This window comes from Ostrea edulis, chromosome 1 (assembly GCF_947568905.1).
Source record: "Ostrea edulis chromosome 1, xbOstEdul1.1, whole genome shotgun sequence".
NCBI lineage: Eukaryota > Metazoa > Mollusca > Bivalvia > Ostreida > Ostreidae > Ostrea > Ostrea edulis.
The window spans coordinates 94,822,850-94,839,531 of NC_079164.1; the positions used below are offsets into that span (position 1 = coordinate 94,822,850).

Genomic DNA, 16,682 nt, shown 5'->3' on the forward strand with positions numbered 1-16,682 from the left:
TTGGTTGATATATATTTCCAAACAGAACACTGATTCTTAAAAAAGTTTAAATGAATTTACTCGAAATTTATTTTGTATAAAAATTCAGTATTTTTGCCAATGATTAAAAAATGTGGTCTCTATAACCCCCCCACCTTTTTTAGTTCCATTTTAGATTTTAAGACAAGACCTTGAAAATTATGTGAAATTTTAAAAAATGACATTGCTCCTAATATGTCCCTTCAAACTCTCAAATTTGATATCATGAATTTTTTCATATATCAAGTGCAAAAAGGTCATCATTTATTTCCATTACAAGCATTGAACTTTTTTTTTATCTGTAGTGTTAGAAGACATAATAATAATATGTATCTATTTTATGTAATGATTGATTTGTGCTGCTTATTATGTTGTGCTGACACCTACAGACAAATCAAGTTTAATTGAATAAATTTTACGTGCTAAAAGGTCATGTTTAGAACACTGTAGCTCAGTAACAAGTCAGTGTTGTGACCCCAGTTTTTCTTTTTAATTTCCTAATTCTTCTTCAATATAGAAATAAAAACTTATACACTTCCCAAAAAAATTGACATTTTATATATTATGTCGATCCAGTATATCAGAATTTTGATTTTCACCCTGGGAGGCAATAAGTGGTTGAATAAAAACGTGTTTCCCAAAACTCCTCTTACATTGCGTGCAGTATCCAAATCATCTTTTGGGAGTTGATTGGTCAGCTAGGTGTCCTTTTATATAGATATACAATAAGTTTTCGGAATTTTCTTTTCCACTTTGAAGTGGAAAAGTGATGAACAAAAAACCTGGGCCTGTTTTACAAAACAACTTACGACAAAGTCGCAAGTCTTAAATTACGACAAAGTCGCAAGTCTTAAATTCTGACAAAGTCGCAAGTCTTAAATTCTGACAAAGTCGCAAGTCTTAAATTCTGACAAAGTCGCAAGTCTTAAATTCTGACAAAGTCGCAAGTCTTAAATTCTGACAAAGTCGCAAGTCTTAAATTACGACAAAGTCGCAAGTCTTAAATTACGACAAAGTCGCAAGTCTTAAATTCTGACAAAGTCGCAAGTCTTAAATTCTGACAAAGTCGCAAGTCTTAAATTCTACTACACAGTTACGACAAAGTCGCAAGTCTTAAATTCTGACAAAGTCGCAAGTCTTAAATTCTGACAAAGTCGCAAGTCTTCAATTCTGACAAAGTCGCAAGTCTTCAATTCTGACAAAGTCGCAAGTCTTCAATTCTGACAAAGTCGCAAGTCTTCAATTCCGACAAAGTCGCAAGTCTTCAATTACGACAAAGTCGCAAGTCTTAAATTCTGACAAAGTCGCAAGTCTTAAATTCTGACAAAGTCGCAAGTCTTAAATTCTGACAAAGTCGCAAGTCTTAAATTCTGACAAAGTCGCAAGTCTTAAATTCTACTACACAGTTATTACACATGTACTTACGACAAAGTCGCAAGTCTTCAATTCTACTACACAGTTATTACACATGTACTTACGACAAAGTCGCAAGTCTTCAATTCTACTACACAGTTATACGACAAAGTCGCAAGTCTTAAATTCTACTACACAGTTATACGACAAAGTCGCAAGTCTTAAATTCTACTACACAGTTATACGACAAAGTCGCAAGTCTTAAATTCTACTACACAGTTATTACACATGTACTTTAAATGAATGAAGTAAAACTTTTCTGAGGCTTAATTTTCAAAAATGTTTTTTAAAAAAATATTTTGCATTTGGAGTGAATGATCTAACAAGAAACTGGAAAATTCCAGTATGTAAAGTTGCATGGTCGTAAGTGTTAAGTTCTATTGTAAAACGCGCCCCTGGTTCTCAGCTAGTGCATTAAAGTGTAATGTGCAACAAATCTCAACCATATGCATTTTAAAGATCGATATTTGAACAATCAAAAAATGATGGAGGTTTGGATGCAGTACCCCCTGGGGGCACTTGCCCATCATAATACATGTACTCAATGCATCTTGATTGATATGTACAGCAGGAATATACCGTTATGTGGTTTAGGGGTCAGGACCTCAATCGTTCTATGACATAGGGTTTGAGATGACCCCAGGGCACTTGCCCAACAGAATACTCAATGCATCTTGATATGTACAGCACTAAGTATGGTATAGGGTAGGTGATATGTATGGAGCGCCAAATTAACATAAACTCAAACAATTGAAGATATCTTCAATTATTTGAAGATATCATCAATTCAATTATTGCTCTCTTTAATTGAATTAATGCGCGCATTAAATCAATTATTGCTCTCATCAAATGAATTAATGCGCGCTTCAATTCAATTATTGCTCTCATCAATTGAGTTAATGCGCGCATCAATTGAATTAATGAGAGCAATAATTTATTTAATGCGCGCATTAATTCAATTATTGCTCTCTTCAATTCAATTGATGCGCGCATTAATTCAGTTAATGAGAGCAATAATAGATTTGATACGCGCATTAATTCAATTATTGCTCTCTTCAATTCATTTGATGAGAGCATCAATTTAGTAGAAATATTGCTCGCAATAATTAATTTAGAGCTCGGTATAAATAATTTGATGATCTCTTTAATTCAATTGAAGATATCTTTAAATCATTTACAATGCTTTTGTATAAGGAATTAATGTGCGCATCAATTCTTTTAAAGAGAGCAACAATTCAATTAAAGATATCATTAATTCAATTGTGGATATGTTGAATTGAAGATATCTTTAATTATATAGTTGCTCTCTCTAAAAGAATTATTGATCTCTTCAAATGAATTAAAGATATCATTAATTCAATTGAAGAGAGCAATAATTGAATTAATGCGCGCATTAAATCAATTATTGCTCTCATCAAATGAATTAATGCGCGCATCAATTCAACTATTGCTCTCATCAATTGATTTAATGCGCGCATTATATCAATTATTGCTCTCTTCAATTGAATTGTAGCGCGTATCAATTCAATTGTTGATATCATTAATTCATTTGAAGAGATCATTAATTCAATTAAAGCGCGCATCAAATCAGCTGAAGAATTAATGCTCTCATCAATTCAATTAATGCGCGCAATAATTCAGAATTGAAGATATCATTAATTATTTGAAGAGATCTTTAATTCAATTGTTGCGCACATCAAATGAATTGATGATCTCTTCAAATAATTGAAGATATCTTCAATTATTTGAGTTTATGTTAATTTGGCGCTCCATAGATATGGTAACCATTGTGGCTTCTCTGCTACATGTATCTTATGATGCTGCATCTATTTATAGTTACATTCAACTTTCATTCCTGTCATAATTCCCAGCTCTCAAAATAGACACTATATATTCATCTGTATTCATACACACATTGTTCACAACTGCAGCACCTTCAATGCATTTTGTAAAATTATCAAAGACAAAAACACCAATATGATCATATTACATTTAGAAAAGTCAGATCTGTCAAGCATGCAGGTGACAATCAACCTATATATACCATGACTGACTGACATGTACATGTGGGATAATTATCATTTAGTGTAACAGGAAGGGCGCTAGAAAATGCAACGGACCAGACCAGGATTTGAACCGTTGAATCTCTAGTCAGGTGCTCAGCTACTAACTGAACTAACTGGTCACCGGCAATCAAACCCGACGTCTGACTGTTACATTAATGAGTAACAAACTTATGTATGTGTATATTCTGTGTTTATTCTATTATTAAGATAAAATTGTGAAATGTTAATTTGTTTCAGAAGTAACAGTTTGTCCAATGTTAGCAGTACCCTTAGTCAGTACCTCCATGACTTGGTGCGGGCGTTCTCCAGCCGGACGGAGAAGATCAAAGAAAACACTGTCCAGCCCCCTACCCCCTCCTCCCTGTCAGAAGTGGACGCCATATCAGAAGCTAATTCAGGTAGGATTTAGAACAAGGCTTGTGTATCACATATAGATTTCCTCCTACATTGAGCTTAAAGTTTATAATAACAACGGTTTCATGGATTGTGTTCTTACTTTCCAGACGAAAACCCTGACTTTTTTAAACTCATATGTCACCATCTTTTGAAATTGATGACATCACAATATTGTATTATACTGAATATGATACTCATTTGTATTTAATATGCACCCCACTTTTTTGACCTGAAAATTGGGGGGGGGGGGTAAATTTTCACTGAATATTTCACAGAAATAATGTAAATTTTCAACAAAGCATAAACATTTGCAAACTGCACTGCAGCAAAATTTTTAAGCTAATCTTGACTTTATACATCGTGGTAATCAAAACATCAAAGTTTTTACCGAAGCTGCTTAATTGTTTCTCAGACAAGATTGAATACATTAGAAAAAATCTATTTTATTTCCATCTTTTTGCCAATCACTGATTGCTTTGTTATCATCTGAGCTTGATAGCTAGGGGGTAACTTTATCAAAAATATATGTGTATCATCAGATCGAACAAGATATAAAGTTAGGGGAGTAACTTTATCAAAAATATATGTGTATGAGGGTTGTCCCAAAAAATCGTAGATAATGTTAACAACTTTCGAAATACTCATCAAATCCAAAAGATTTTTTACAATGAGAAAACTTTTACTTATTTATTCTGAACTTTGTAAAATTTCAAATAAGTAATAAAAGATAAATGGGATATGTTACTGAATAAAAAGGTATCCAACTGCATTGTTGGCTCACGTACAAAAATAAGTACTAGATATTTTCTTTGTACATGTACCATTCAATTAGATGAAAGCAAATAGTTTTATATTAAATATATCGCATTCAAATTTATATCAATGGAATCAGTGATATTTTTGGCATAATAAACTGGTATTACAAACACAGGACATCATAAATGGCAGAGAAGTGATATCATTTTTAAACGTACCTGTAATGAAATTTGCGCGATATGGCAACGTCAAAGGCATTCTTGGCGCACAAAAAATAAAAAAATATTGTGTTGATTGTGGTGTGATCCCCCACTCGAACAAAACATGAGATGGAAAGCACATCAGATCACCAAAATGTTAGCAGGGCACAAGTGTTTAAATGGCACAAGAGATTTGTGGAGGTAATGAAATCAGGATGGGAAGCCCACCCCCCCCCCCCTCCCCAAGAAAATAACGACCACGAAATCCTGAAAGTAAAGAACATCATGTAATGGATGAAAATGAAGTTTGTGCACCGACAGCTATGAACATATGTTTTTTATTTGCGTTCTATGTCATTATGAAAAAAGATATTATGAAACTTTGAACAAAAAACCACAAAATGATGCTTTTAAATAACAAAAGAAAATTGATATTTTTTCCTAATGAATTAAAGAGTTATTGTCTACGACTTTTTGGGACAACCCTCGTATCATTAGATCACGACACAAACCTTTCACATGCCTTGTTTGATCTGATCAGATTATCCGCACCAGTCAACAATTAACAAGGGGTGATTGAACCCATGGTGGATGTTAATGTGTAATTATTGTATTTGTGTGTGTGTGTGTGTGTGTGTGAGAGAGAGAGAGAGAGAGAGAGAGTTGGAATTGTTCATGATTGACTGTGTTCTGATTTACTTTCAGCCATTTCTGTGGCAGACGATGATGCTGCTAGAAAGAATAAAATTCACAACTTTTACCCCGACCACCTGAAGCTTGAAAGTGATGGTCTGCCCACGGAGGCGGAGCTGGACAAGTTTTATATGGACTGGGGTTGCTGCAAGGCCCGCTTTCCTACCTGCTGCAGGTCTCTACAGTTCCCCTCCATCTTAGAACCTCAAAGTAAGTACAAATCACCATGTACTGTAAAATGGATATTTTAAAATGAAAATAGTCAGGCCACAGAAAGAAATTCTTTGTTTCATATCAGTGAACAGATATCTCTACCTCAAACTTAACCTAAAACATACTCTGACATTTTTAGCTCATCTGATCAGATCACTCAAGTGAACTTTCTCTGATCAAAATTTGAAAATCTGTCATGCTGTAAGCTTTTCAACTTCTGAAAACCCATTTAAACTTGACAGCATCCATGGGTGAGGGATATTTGAGTTTGCTCAATTGAAGAGTCATATGCCAAGATCTTTACATGGGGAGATCTAAGGAAATTAGTGTAAGTAGATTAGGGTGCTAAACAAAATATCCTGAGAGAAAAGAGGGAATTTATTTTCCACCACCATAATAGGGAGTTATAGCAACGTAAAGTCTGAAATATTGGATTAAAATAAGGTTTTACATGTACTTTCTAGGTCCTTTTACGTGAAAATAAATCTTTTGTTTGAATTAATTATATGCATTTATGGTGGAATACGAGGTTTGTTTGTGAATACCATAGACTTGCAGCAGTCTTCTGTAATCTGAAGCCACGGACAACTGAAACTTGTACAACTAAAAGAGCAAATAATTCGCAATTAACTAAAATGATTATTAAAAATGTTAAATGTTTTATGTGAATGAATAGGTGAAGTACTGACAATGTAATAAGACTCAGAGGTGGCACAGTATTAAAAAACATCCAATGAAAATCATCCTAGAGTAACTACAGTTGCAAGGAATAGTATGTTCCAAATTGTGTTTTAAACAAAAATATATGTTTGTCAGAATATTTCAGAACTGCTCCTTAATTTTCCCACTATTTTTTTTATTATGATGTAAATACATGTATTAAAGATTTTTATGATGTGTTTTGCAATAGTTTGAGGCATTAGTCTGCTGAATTTCATATGAAAAATTTTCACCTGAAACTTTTGTGAAATCACATGATTTTCCTGTGAAAATTTTAATGTGAATTTAACACAAAATGCTTTTCATGTGAAATTTATCTGAACATTTTAACATGAATTTTAATGTTTTGAGCTGCCTATGGAATTTTGGGACATAACCTTTGTACTGAGGGATTGCAAACTTGATCTTGTCTTCTCTGTCTAGGTAAGATTTACATGTGTTGGCTGGCCCTAGTCACTCTCTGCTTTACATACAATGTGTCGGTGATTCCGCTGCGAGGAGTATTTCCGTACCAGACGAACAGTAACCTGACATACTGGTTGATCTGTGACTATCTCAGTGATTTTGTGTATCTATTGGATATTCTTGTTTTCAAACCAAGACTGACATACCTCAACAGTGGACTATTGGAGGCAAGTGCTGTTCTGTAAAGTTTCATTTAGTATGTTGGTCAGTTGGTCTGTAAATTTTTGATTATGTCTAAAAGCTTCTCAACTCTTTTGCCAACTTTATAAGGCAATTTTTTAAACAGAAAGAAAAGCTGGGCAAATATGAGATAATCTCTTAATTGTTATTCATAGGAAGACCAGAGGCTAACAAGGAAGAACTACATGAAGAAAAGCATGTTTAAGGTTGGTTTCTCTTATCACAGACAGTTTGAGAATTACATGGTGTTCCATTGTTTTAAGAGTTATTTCCCTTGAGAAGTACATGTACATGATGTTCCATTGTTTTAAGAGTTATTTCCCTTGAGAATTACATGATGTTCCAATGAATGTTTTAAGAGTCATTTCCCTTGAGAAGTACATGATCGATGTTCCAATGTTTTAAGAGTTATTTCCCTTTTATGATTTCAGTTTGATGTTTTATCTTTGATGCCGTTGGATTTCTTCTATTTTCGAGTTGGAGTTGTTCCCTGGTTAAGATTTCCGAGATATTTTAAAGTAAGCGATTTCTAAGTGTTACAGGATTACTGCAATTTTAGTTCAAATGTGGAGGCATTTAATGCAATTGTGAAATTTTACGTTTCCCTATGATAAGGGGGACATTGTTTTTGCTAGTTTTTATTTTCCAAAATGTTGATAATATCTTATTAAATTATATATGCTGCAGTCATAATTGTGATGAAAGTGATTACATAACATAGAAATTTTATCTTCATCTCCGACCTCTGTGGCCGAGTGGTTAGAGCATTGCACTCAAAATCACACGGCCTCTCACCTCTGGTTGGCGTGGGTTTGAATCCTGCTTGCGCTGGTAAGTGAGAAAGTTTCCCAGTTTACTTTCAGAAGGTAGGTGGTCTCTTCCCAGGTACATTGTATCTGAGTTCTCTCTTCCACCAATAAAAGCTGGGCGTCACCAGATAACTGAAAACTTGTTGAGTGTGGCGGAAAACAGCAAAACAAAACAATAAACAATTATCTTCATCTCTGTAAACTGAGACGAGTGTTATAGACACGTATAACTTGTATTACAGATTCAAACCTACTGGGAGTTTTTTGAGCGCTGTGACCAAGCTGTAAGATCAGCTCATATTCTCAGGTTTGTCGTATTGAATTAGGAATAAAAAAGTGAACTTTTCCCTATCTGTCATTTAATATTTGCATTTATGGGTTGCTTCGGTCCAATGTATACATGTTTGTTTTACAGAATTATAAAAACAATGATCTACATGTTGTTCCTGATTCACGTGGAGACCTGTGGGTATTATGCTATGTCCGCGTACGAAGGAATTGGTTCCAACAGATGGGTCTATAATGGTGTAGGCAATGCGTATGTAGAAAACAAAAATCACAAAATCATTCTGCTCAAAGTCTGTCATCTACTTATGTCCCATGTTTGCACAATTTCTTCAATTTCTGAGCATGTGAAGTATTCCGTCAAACAACCACACACGAAGTTGGTTTTTCAAGGTCAAGGTCAAATTATTGTAGGTACAAAGCAAGGTAGAAACAGTCTGATATGGATAGGGTGATAATCTTGATACGCGTTTTCAACAATCCTAGATGAGTTGTATTATGGTACAATGCTGTGCATCTGTCTTAGGTGAAGGATAAAAAAGAATTGATAAGACTATTAGATTTCTTCTTTTAATCTCATCAATGGATTGTATTAAGGATTGATAATCTCTGCTATTATTATTATCACTTTGACAAGAGTCTTTCACCATTCATTAGATTTTAGATTTTAATAAGAAGGGAATATTAATGTCATCTGGATTGGGATTTGAAACCTCAGTCCTTCTCAAATCTCAACACTAGTCTCACTCTAATGCAACTCTTGGGGCTTGATCTACCAAATGAACTGCCCCGTGGTTTGTACGTACCTGTCTTGACATAAGAGGCGACTAAATGGGGCGATCCTTTGGAGGATACCATATAAACCGAGGCCCCATGTCACAGCAGGTGTGCATGGCACTATCAAAATCCCTTCCTGCTCAAAGGCTGTAAGTGCCGAGAATTGGCCTAAAATTTGCAGCCCTTCACCAGCTTTGGTGATGTCTCCATTATTGAAAAATTTTCAAGAGGGATGTTAAACAATATACAACCAAGCAAATGAACTAACAGTTTGATGTTCTCAAGCTCAGACATTACAGTGTTGTATCATATTATGACAAGTCTTAGTTTCATATTGCAAGCTGTGCAACTTTCTTTTAATATATTTTACAGTCAGAAAATAATAGATGCCAGAAAACTAATTTTGTGTGACTTGTCACATTTTTAGGTATATTCGCTGCTTTTATCTGGCAACAAAGACGGCGACGTCCATCGGAAACAACCCTCAGCCAACCAATGTCCTGGAGTACGTCTTCATGACTGTGTACTGGGTCTCCGGGGTGTTTGTTTTTGCGCTTCTGATTGGTCAGGTGAATGTTTGTTTTATTAGATGTTTTTACATTGTATACTACTAATTTTCCAAGAGACAAAAAGATCTTAAACTAAGAGGCATTAGCTGTCATTTTGTCACTAAAAATTGAATTACCCAGTAAATGAAAATTGCTCTATATCATATATTTCAGTAACAACACTTTTTAACCCCAAAGCAGACACATGAATGTGTAATTTTGATGATTAAATAATTATTGTCTTGCAAGACAATAATTCTTCCTTATATATTTCTTTACACTAAAAGCGGTTATCTAACGTTGTTTTATTAGGTGTCTCTTGCTTTTGTACAAAATAAAGAGTTTTTATTAGTCATTGATATATATTCCCATGCCATTGAGATATTTCTGGAAAAAATGGTTGGCATCACTTTCACAGCTATAATGCCCCTTTAAGAATCTATATCAAAATAATAGATCAGGGACATAGTGGATGCTGCTGGCAGAGTTAAGGCCCTTTACAACAAGAGAATGGATGCAGCCATTTGGTATGTCAAGAACCTGAACCTGCCAAAGGAGACACAGGAGAAAGTCAGAACCTGGTTCATCTATAACTGGCAGCAACAGAAGATCCTAGGTATGTCCAAGGAATGAGAAAGGGATATATTTATTCATATTCATTTTGTCATTTTCTCGGGGGTTGCTCTGATTATTTCTATTATTTCTATTGTTAACTTTGTTCTGTGATAATTAATACATTTGAACTTTGGTATCTTGAACATTGATATATTGAATACCATGGATATATCAAAGTGAGTTGGAAGTCCCAACTGCATTTTCTTTAGGTATTTGACCCACAATATTTTGAACCCTCAGATATCTCTTAAGTTTGGCACCATCAAGTTCAAGATAACAAGGTTTGACTGCAGGTACAAAGAGCAAACTTTGGAATGGTTCAATATATCCTGACAATGTTAATTACATTACAATTTTATAGATGAGAAAGGACTTATGGACACCTTGCCTAAGAATCTGAGAACTGATCTAGCCATCCATGTCCACTTCAACACTTTAAGTAAAGTTAAACTGTTCCAAGACTGTGACAAGACCCTGCTGTTTGACCTGGTTTTAAAATTGAAACCCATACTTTACCTACCAGGGGACTATGTCTGCAGAAAGGTGAGACAAAACTTATATACATATTTATACCCCCCGCAAACGAAGTTTGGGGGGGTATACTGGAATCACTTTGTCCGTCTGTCCGTCCGTCTGTTTGTCCGTAGACGCAATTTGTCCGAAGTTTATTTCTAATACCGCTGGACATATTTCATTCAAACTTTATGCACATCTTCTATATATTATGTAGTTGTGCATCTCCTATTTTCATTGAAATATTTTAACAGTTATAGAAGTTACGCACATTTTCTTTTCATTTTGGGGGTTGCGCACTTTGTCCAGAGTTTAATTCTAATACCGTTGAACAGATTTGATTCAAACTTTATTCTCATCTTATATATATAATGTAGTTGTGCATCTTCTATTTTCATTGAAATATTTTAACAGTTATGGAAGTTACGGACATTTTCGGGTTTGGCATCCACATACTGTATATGCAATCTTGTGACTTCTCGGTAAAACATAAAGTGGCTCATGTGTGTTGAATACTTATTTGTCAGATAGTATTTATAATCTCAACTATCCCTGGCAATGGGATTCATAGTAAACTGCCTTTATTGCAGCTACTTAGAGTTGTTATACCAGTGGAAAAGATTACAATAATACCAATACTTGAGCTAATGTCATTTATTTACTGACAAAATCAATGACAAAGTAAAGTTGGCATAACATAATGATCTTTAACAAAGTGAATATAAACTAAAGACTAGAAGAGTTGACCAGGGATTTGCAATCATACAGCCTAAAATGTGCCAAATAGTATTCATTGTTTATATTAAGCATATTTTTAATATTTCATGTACTGCTGTACTGTAGAATATACACTTCTGCATTCACATTGATTGCCCTGTAGATAATGTGAAAATATCCAATGTGCTTGCATTAAATATTTCCCATCATCTTATATGCCCCGCGGGGGGTATTAGTCCCATTAGGACAGTTCTAGTTTTATGTCTGCAGAAAGGTGACACAAAACTTATATACATATTTTATGAAAGAACAAAATATGTTGTAACAAATCATGATGATCATAAAAATTGTTTTACGAGAATGGGATACATTATAATGCAATATGAGTTATTTCCCCTTGAATACAGGGGGCGCACAGTACATGTATGTTGTGGTCCTCAATTCATGGCGTCAATATTGGAATAAAGAGAAATTGACTACATCTGATTAATTGATTGCCAGTTATTTTTTTAAGTGATCGATTTTTCTAAGAATTAAGTGTGATGACTGAAAAATAATATGACTGTACAATAATTTTAGTCACTGATTTTATTTATGTGTCCCTTGTGTGATTTTGGTTTTTTTTTTGCAAGCAATGTTACAACAAAGTATGTAAATATCAATCCTTGATATGTGACCTTGCAGTGGGTTATTTTCTACCATATGGAAATGGTACCCATACCCATTCAATTGGGAAAAATAGCATCTAAATATAAGAAATTGGGAATATATTTCATGTCTACAAATGGCATTTGTTTGAAAATTAATGCTGAATAAACCATATTTCAAAGAATAAACAATTACTCATTTCACAAACAAACACCATTTTATTGACCTCTAGTTTCTATTTAAGGTAGATCTATATTCGGCCTTAAATTGATTCAATCATGAAAAAATTGTTTTTACAAGATAAAATATATGTGTTGACATGCTATTTTCATTGTCATTGCTTCTCAAAAGTAATCACCCCATCAACATTAAGGAAAATGCACTCCTCCTTCTTTATTTTCCTTAATAATTATTATTTCCCCAAACAAATGGGCTTTAATAAGCAACATAGACTATATACCCTTTATTTAATGGTATGTAATCATTTATTCTAATAAATTGGAATAAATATTTTCATAATGTATACTTTGTGAGCCCAAACATGTTAAAAGAAATACTGTAGGAAATACCATTTGACGTCAATGTTGGTCTTTTCCCTAATTTTTATGGACTAAACCTTGAATTAATTGTTTTTAATTTACAGATTATTATCTTAGAATAAGGATTTAAGTAAGAAAATCATATGTTGACGCATTATTTTAGAAGCTATCAGCTCTACAACAATTACACACACACCCTAAAATCTTGAAAAATTATACAATATCATATCTTCGTAAGACATGTGAAGTTTGAGCATATTTACAACCTTGGATAATAATTTGAACTATGCTAAATTATAACTATTATAAGATACATGTGGTTTACAATTAAATTTTACATTTTATCTGGAAAAAAAATTCTAGAGAAGGCTTTGCACAATGTAAATGTAAAACGAAAGTAACAAATTGAATTTTGATGATTTTGCTTAAATATGATTAATGCATACATGTAATGTGTGATATATCTTATATCCTGAGACAAATTTTATATGAATCTCTCCAGGTCATGAAATCACTTACATGTACATAAATTGGATGCATGTACATGTACACGTACACCACTTACGCCGGTCTACCGTAAGTAGATGCAATATCAATAAGGAACTAATAGATGCCGCCCCAATAATTTTGAAAAAGGAGAGAGGATGACGGAAAAATGACAAATTCATGACGGTCAATGAAATAAAACAAATTATTTGCAGCTGATCTTTGAAGTCTTAACACTGTAGCAGCGAACACAACTACGATACCTGTGGTAACTGGAGCAGCGAAATGTTAACTTTTCTTTTTACATGAGTGTACCATGTATTTGTTGATGATAATTTGGAACCTATTCTAACCCGGCCGGATCCTAACAAAAGAAATATCATGATGCTCATGGAAATCTGAATTGGTCTGACCTCCCCCCTTTCCCTAATTAATTTAATTCTGTCTCCCCCACTTTCTGATGCCCCGCAATTCCATATGTTGAACATTTGGATCATAGTAAAACTTTTACATACATGAATAGTCAATGTACACTGAATGCCTCACGGACATGTATAATGTAACTGACACAGACCCTCATCCACCAAAACGTTGTTTGTTCTCCAACCGATTTTTTTCTAAAGCTATAATCATCTTTATCCCCCCCCCCCTTTAAAAAAAACACACCACAAAATCTCAACTTAAAATTTGACATTTGATTGATAAGAAGATACTCAGGAAGGAATTGTTATCGGATATTCATATCTCGTATCGCCATGTTAAAATCAAATGGATATCGTTAAAATATCACATTTCGGAAAACAGAAGCATGGTTCCGCATTTACATTTGATTGTGACGTAGGCCGAGTATAGGTCTACTTTAATAGGAAGTGAAGAAATTAGTCAACACACACGTTTCATACAAAGCAAATGATGAGCCCAGAAAAACTAAAACAATTACTTAGCAATTTGTTACTGGGCACGGAAATAATCTATAGTATTTGCCATTGGGAATGATACCGTTTATCAGTACACCTATTATATACAGTGCTCCCTCGATATATTGCCCCCCGTTATAACGCCACCCCCACGTATTGCCTGAAAATCCTAAAGAACATAATTCCTCCTATGTTAACACCCCTGATATAATACCAACCCCACATAATGCCACTGATTTTCACAAAGAAATAGTCAAATTTTATAGGGTTTACCCTCGATAATAATGCCAATTACCTAACATGCATCGGTAATCACACCTGTACTTTGATAGTGGTGCAGTGAAGTGTGACAGTTTGGACAAGGTATTCAGGTGGCAAGGTTAATCACTAATAATTACAGAATTGAACTCAAGATAATTTAAATGTTTATGCAGAATGGAGTCCAAATAACTTTTATGATATTGACTTTCTTTTGATTGCTCAGTGAAATGTCCATAATGGTGAATTCGTTATAATGCCACCCACGCTTTATTGCCCAAATTTGTCTGAAACAAAAGTTGGCAATATATCGAGGGAGCTTTGTATATGGAAAAAACTGCTGCCTTGTCCATCCATCCATAGATATGATTAGTTCATAGTATCGGTATATCTTTGACGCCGATGAACAGATTTGATTAAAACTTTGTTTATAACTTATAAGAATATTGAAGTTGTGCACCTCCTATTTTGATTACCGGTAGATTTTTTAACTTCAAAGAAGTTATGGATATTTTTTTTTTACATTTTGAGGACTGCAATGACAAACACACATCCAACTTCTGTTGTAAGTAACTGCAAAAATGTCAGCCATTGTATATACATGTATTGGCATTAACTCATTAGATTCGGTAGCTAGGTCTCCTTCCATGGAGTATCAAAATTTCATATCACAATGAACAATGTTTGCATGAACTAATTTAAGTAGTGTGGGCTAGCAACATTTTTATGTTTTTATATAAAACATGTGTACTTTTCATGACTTTGATTTTACCATACATACAGGGGGAAGTTGGCAAAGAGATGTACATTGTCAGTCAAGGGCAAGTGGATGTGGTGGGCGGACCTGACAACTCCATCGTCTTGGCAACCCTTAAAGAGGGGAGTGTTTTTGGTGAAATCAGGTCAGGGTTCAATTATGTATCATTTTTGACACATTACGATGGTAATTTAAATTCCATAACTAAAGATTAAAACATGACCTTTGCTGGGTCACTGAATGTCACTTTCAACCAAAAAACTGAAACTCTTTAACTGCTTTAGTTTGCTGAACTCTTTAAAGATGATCTTTCACTGTTTTAGTTTTTAAATATATTTTTTTTTACTGTTGTAGTTTGCTGGCTTTGAGTGGAGGGGAAGGCAACAGAAGAACAGCAGACGTTATCTGTAAGGGCTTCACCAACCTCTTCATTCTTTCTAAGGGTGACTTTGAGGCAGCCATGTCGGAGTATCCGGAGGCTCACAGGCACATGAAAAAGAGGGCCAAGTACGTAGCCATGTACAGGATTGCTTACTCAGCATCTTATGAACCGTTCTCAGGATAGTTACTTTATAGTGTATTCTTACGTCTGGTATTGTAGTTAAGGATGACGAACCCGATTTTAAATTTTTGTTAGGTCAGCGTAGAAACCTGCACATGTACTCAATATGGTTTCTATGAACACTTTCAATGTATTTGAATAAATACATTTTTGTTTGGATGGTGGATGTTGTTTTTATCATATCAAAAATATAAAAGGCTATATTTTGGAAAAAGTATTGTATAGTTTGTAAATATATGTACAACACATACCTATTCTAACTTATATGATTCATCAATATTTTAGTAATGGTGTAATAAAAAGTCAGCTCTAGATTTGTCATTTTCTGTTCACTTCAATTGTACTTAAAAGTTATACTGAAATGTGATTCAAATATTTCTTAAACTGAAGAAGAATTGAAAATTTTAGTCAAAACATAATGCATGAACGGTTTTCATTATCTATAGTAAACTTAATTGGATTTCTCTCAGTATTCTCACCATAAAAATCCACCCCACACACCTTGCGATTTTTAAAATTTATTTATATCAAAAGATAGGAATGGGGTTCGTCTTTCTTAATCTGTGATTTTAACATTGTCATTTTGTCACTTCATTGAATTTATTGTCTGAACTGTTGTACAGAATTGGATCATGTCTTACTTAGTATGATGTTAATCTCAGTGAACAAAAAGCAGACGTTAACATTCAAGATAAACCATCGCATCAGATTCCACATTATTTATTACAGTAATAAGTATAATATGACCTTAATATATTCTATGGATATTCTTTTTACATATTACACTGTACATAAATGTGTATATTTACATAATGTATATTTGATAATTATATACTAAAACCTGATAGTTTTGTTCCTGCATTTTCTGAAAGAAAATAATTTTCTTATCTGTATTTCTCTTTTTTTTTTTAAGAAAAAAGTCTAATGACGAAGAGTAATATATGTACTTTTCTCTTATTCCTTTGTAGAATGTAAGTACAGAAAAATCAAATTTTACCCATATTAGCACATTCCATGACTCATGTAGTCCAATTCAGCAAGACACTCCAACATATATACGAAATATCTGCACTTAATACTGCATGATGATTGATTCCCCTCAGGAAATAGATTATCCGCAGGCATTTTAGT

The 16,682-nt window shown here is 33.9% G+C and overlaps 1 protein-coding gene across 9 annotated transcripts in view; it reads left to right on the plus strand.

Annotated features, from left to right (window-relative positions):
* LOC125673127 (cyclic nucleotide-gated cation channel beta-1-like) overlaps positions 1 to 16,682 on the plus strand; it is a 90,083-nt gene that overhangs the window by 66,625 nt on the left and 6,776 nt on the right. For all 9 annotated transcript variants that reach the window (XM_056166849.1, XM_056166865.1, XM_056166859.1 and 6 more), the window contains 12 exons: positions 3,735 to 3,895; positions 5,555 to 5,752; positions 6,899 to 7,111; positions 7,280 to 7,326; positions 7,552 to 7,638; positions 8,172 to 8,236; positions 8,345 to 8,467; positions 9,419 to 9,560; positions 9,996 to 10,155; positions 10,516 to 10,697; positions 15,016 to 15,134; positions 15,344 to 15,496. In XM_056166849.1, the coding sequence (XP_056022824.1) occupies positions 3,735 to 3,895; positions 5,555 to 5,752; positions 6,899 to 7,111; positions 7,280 to 7,326; positions 7,552 to 7,638; positions 8,172 to 8,236; positions 8,345 to 8,467; positions 9,419 to 9,560; positions 9,996 to 10,155; positions 10,516 to 10,697; positions 15,016 to 15,134; positions 15,344 to 15,496 (1,650 nt within the window). The remainder of the gene's footprint in view (positions 1 to 3,734; positions 3,896 to 5,554; positions 5,753 to 6,898; positions 7,112 to 7,279; positions 7,327 to 7,551; positions 7,639 to 8,171; positions 8,237 to 8,344; positions 8,468 to 9,418; positions 9,561 to 9,995; positions 10,156 to 10,515; positions 10,698 to 15,015; positions 15,135 to 15,343; positions 15,497 to 16,682) is intronic.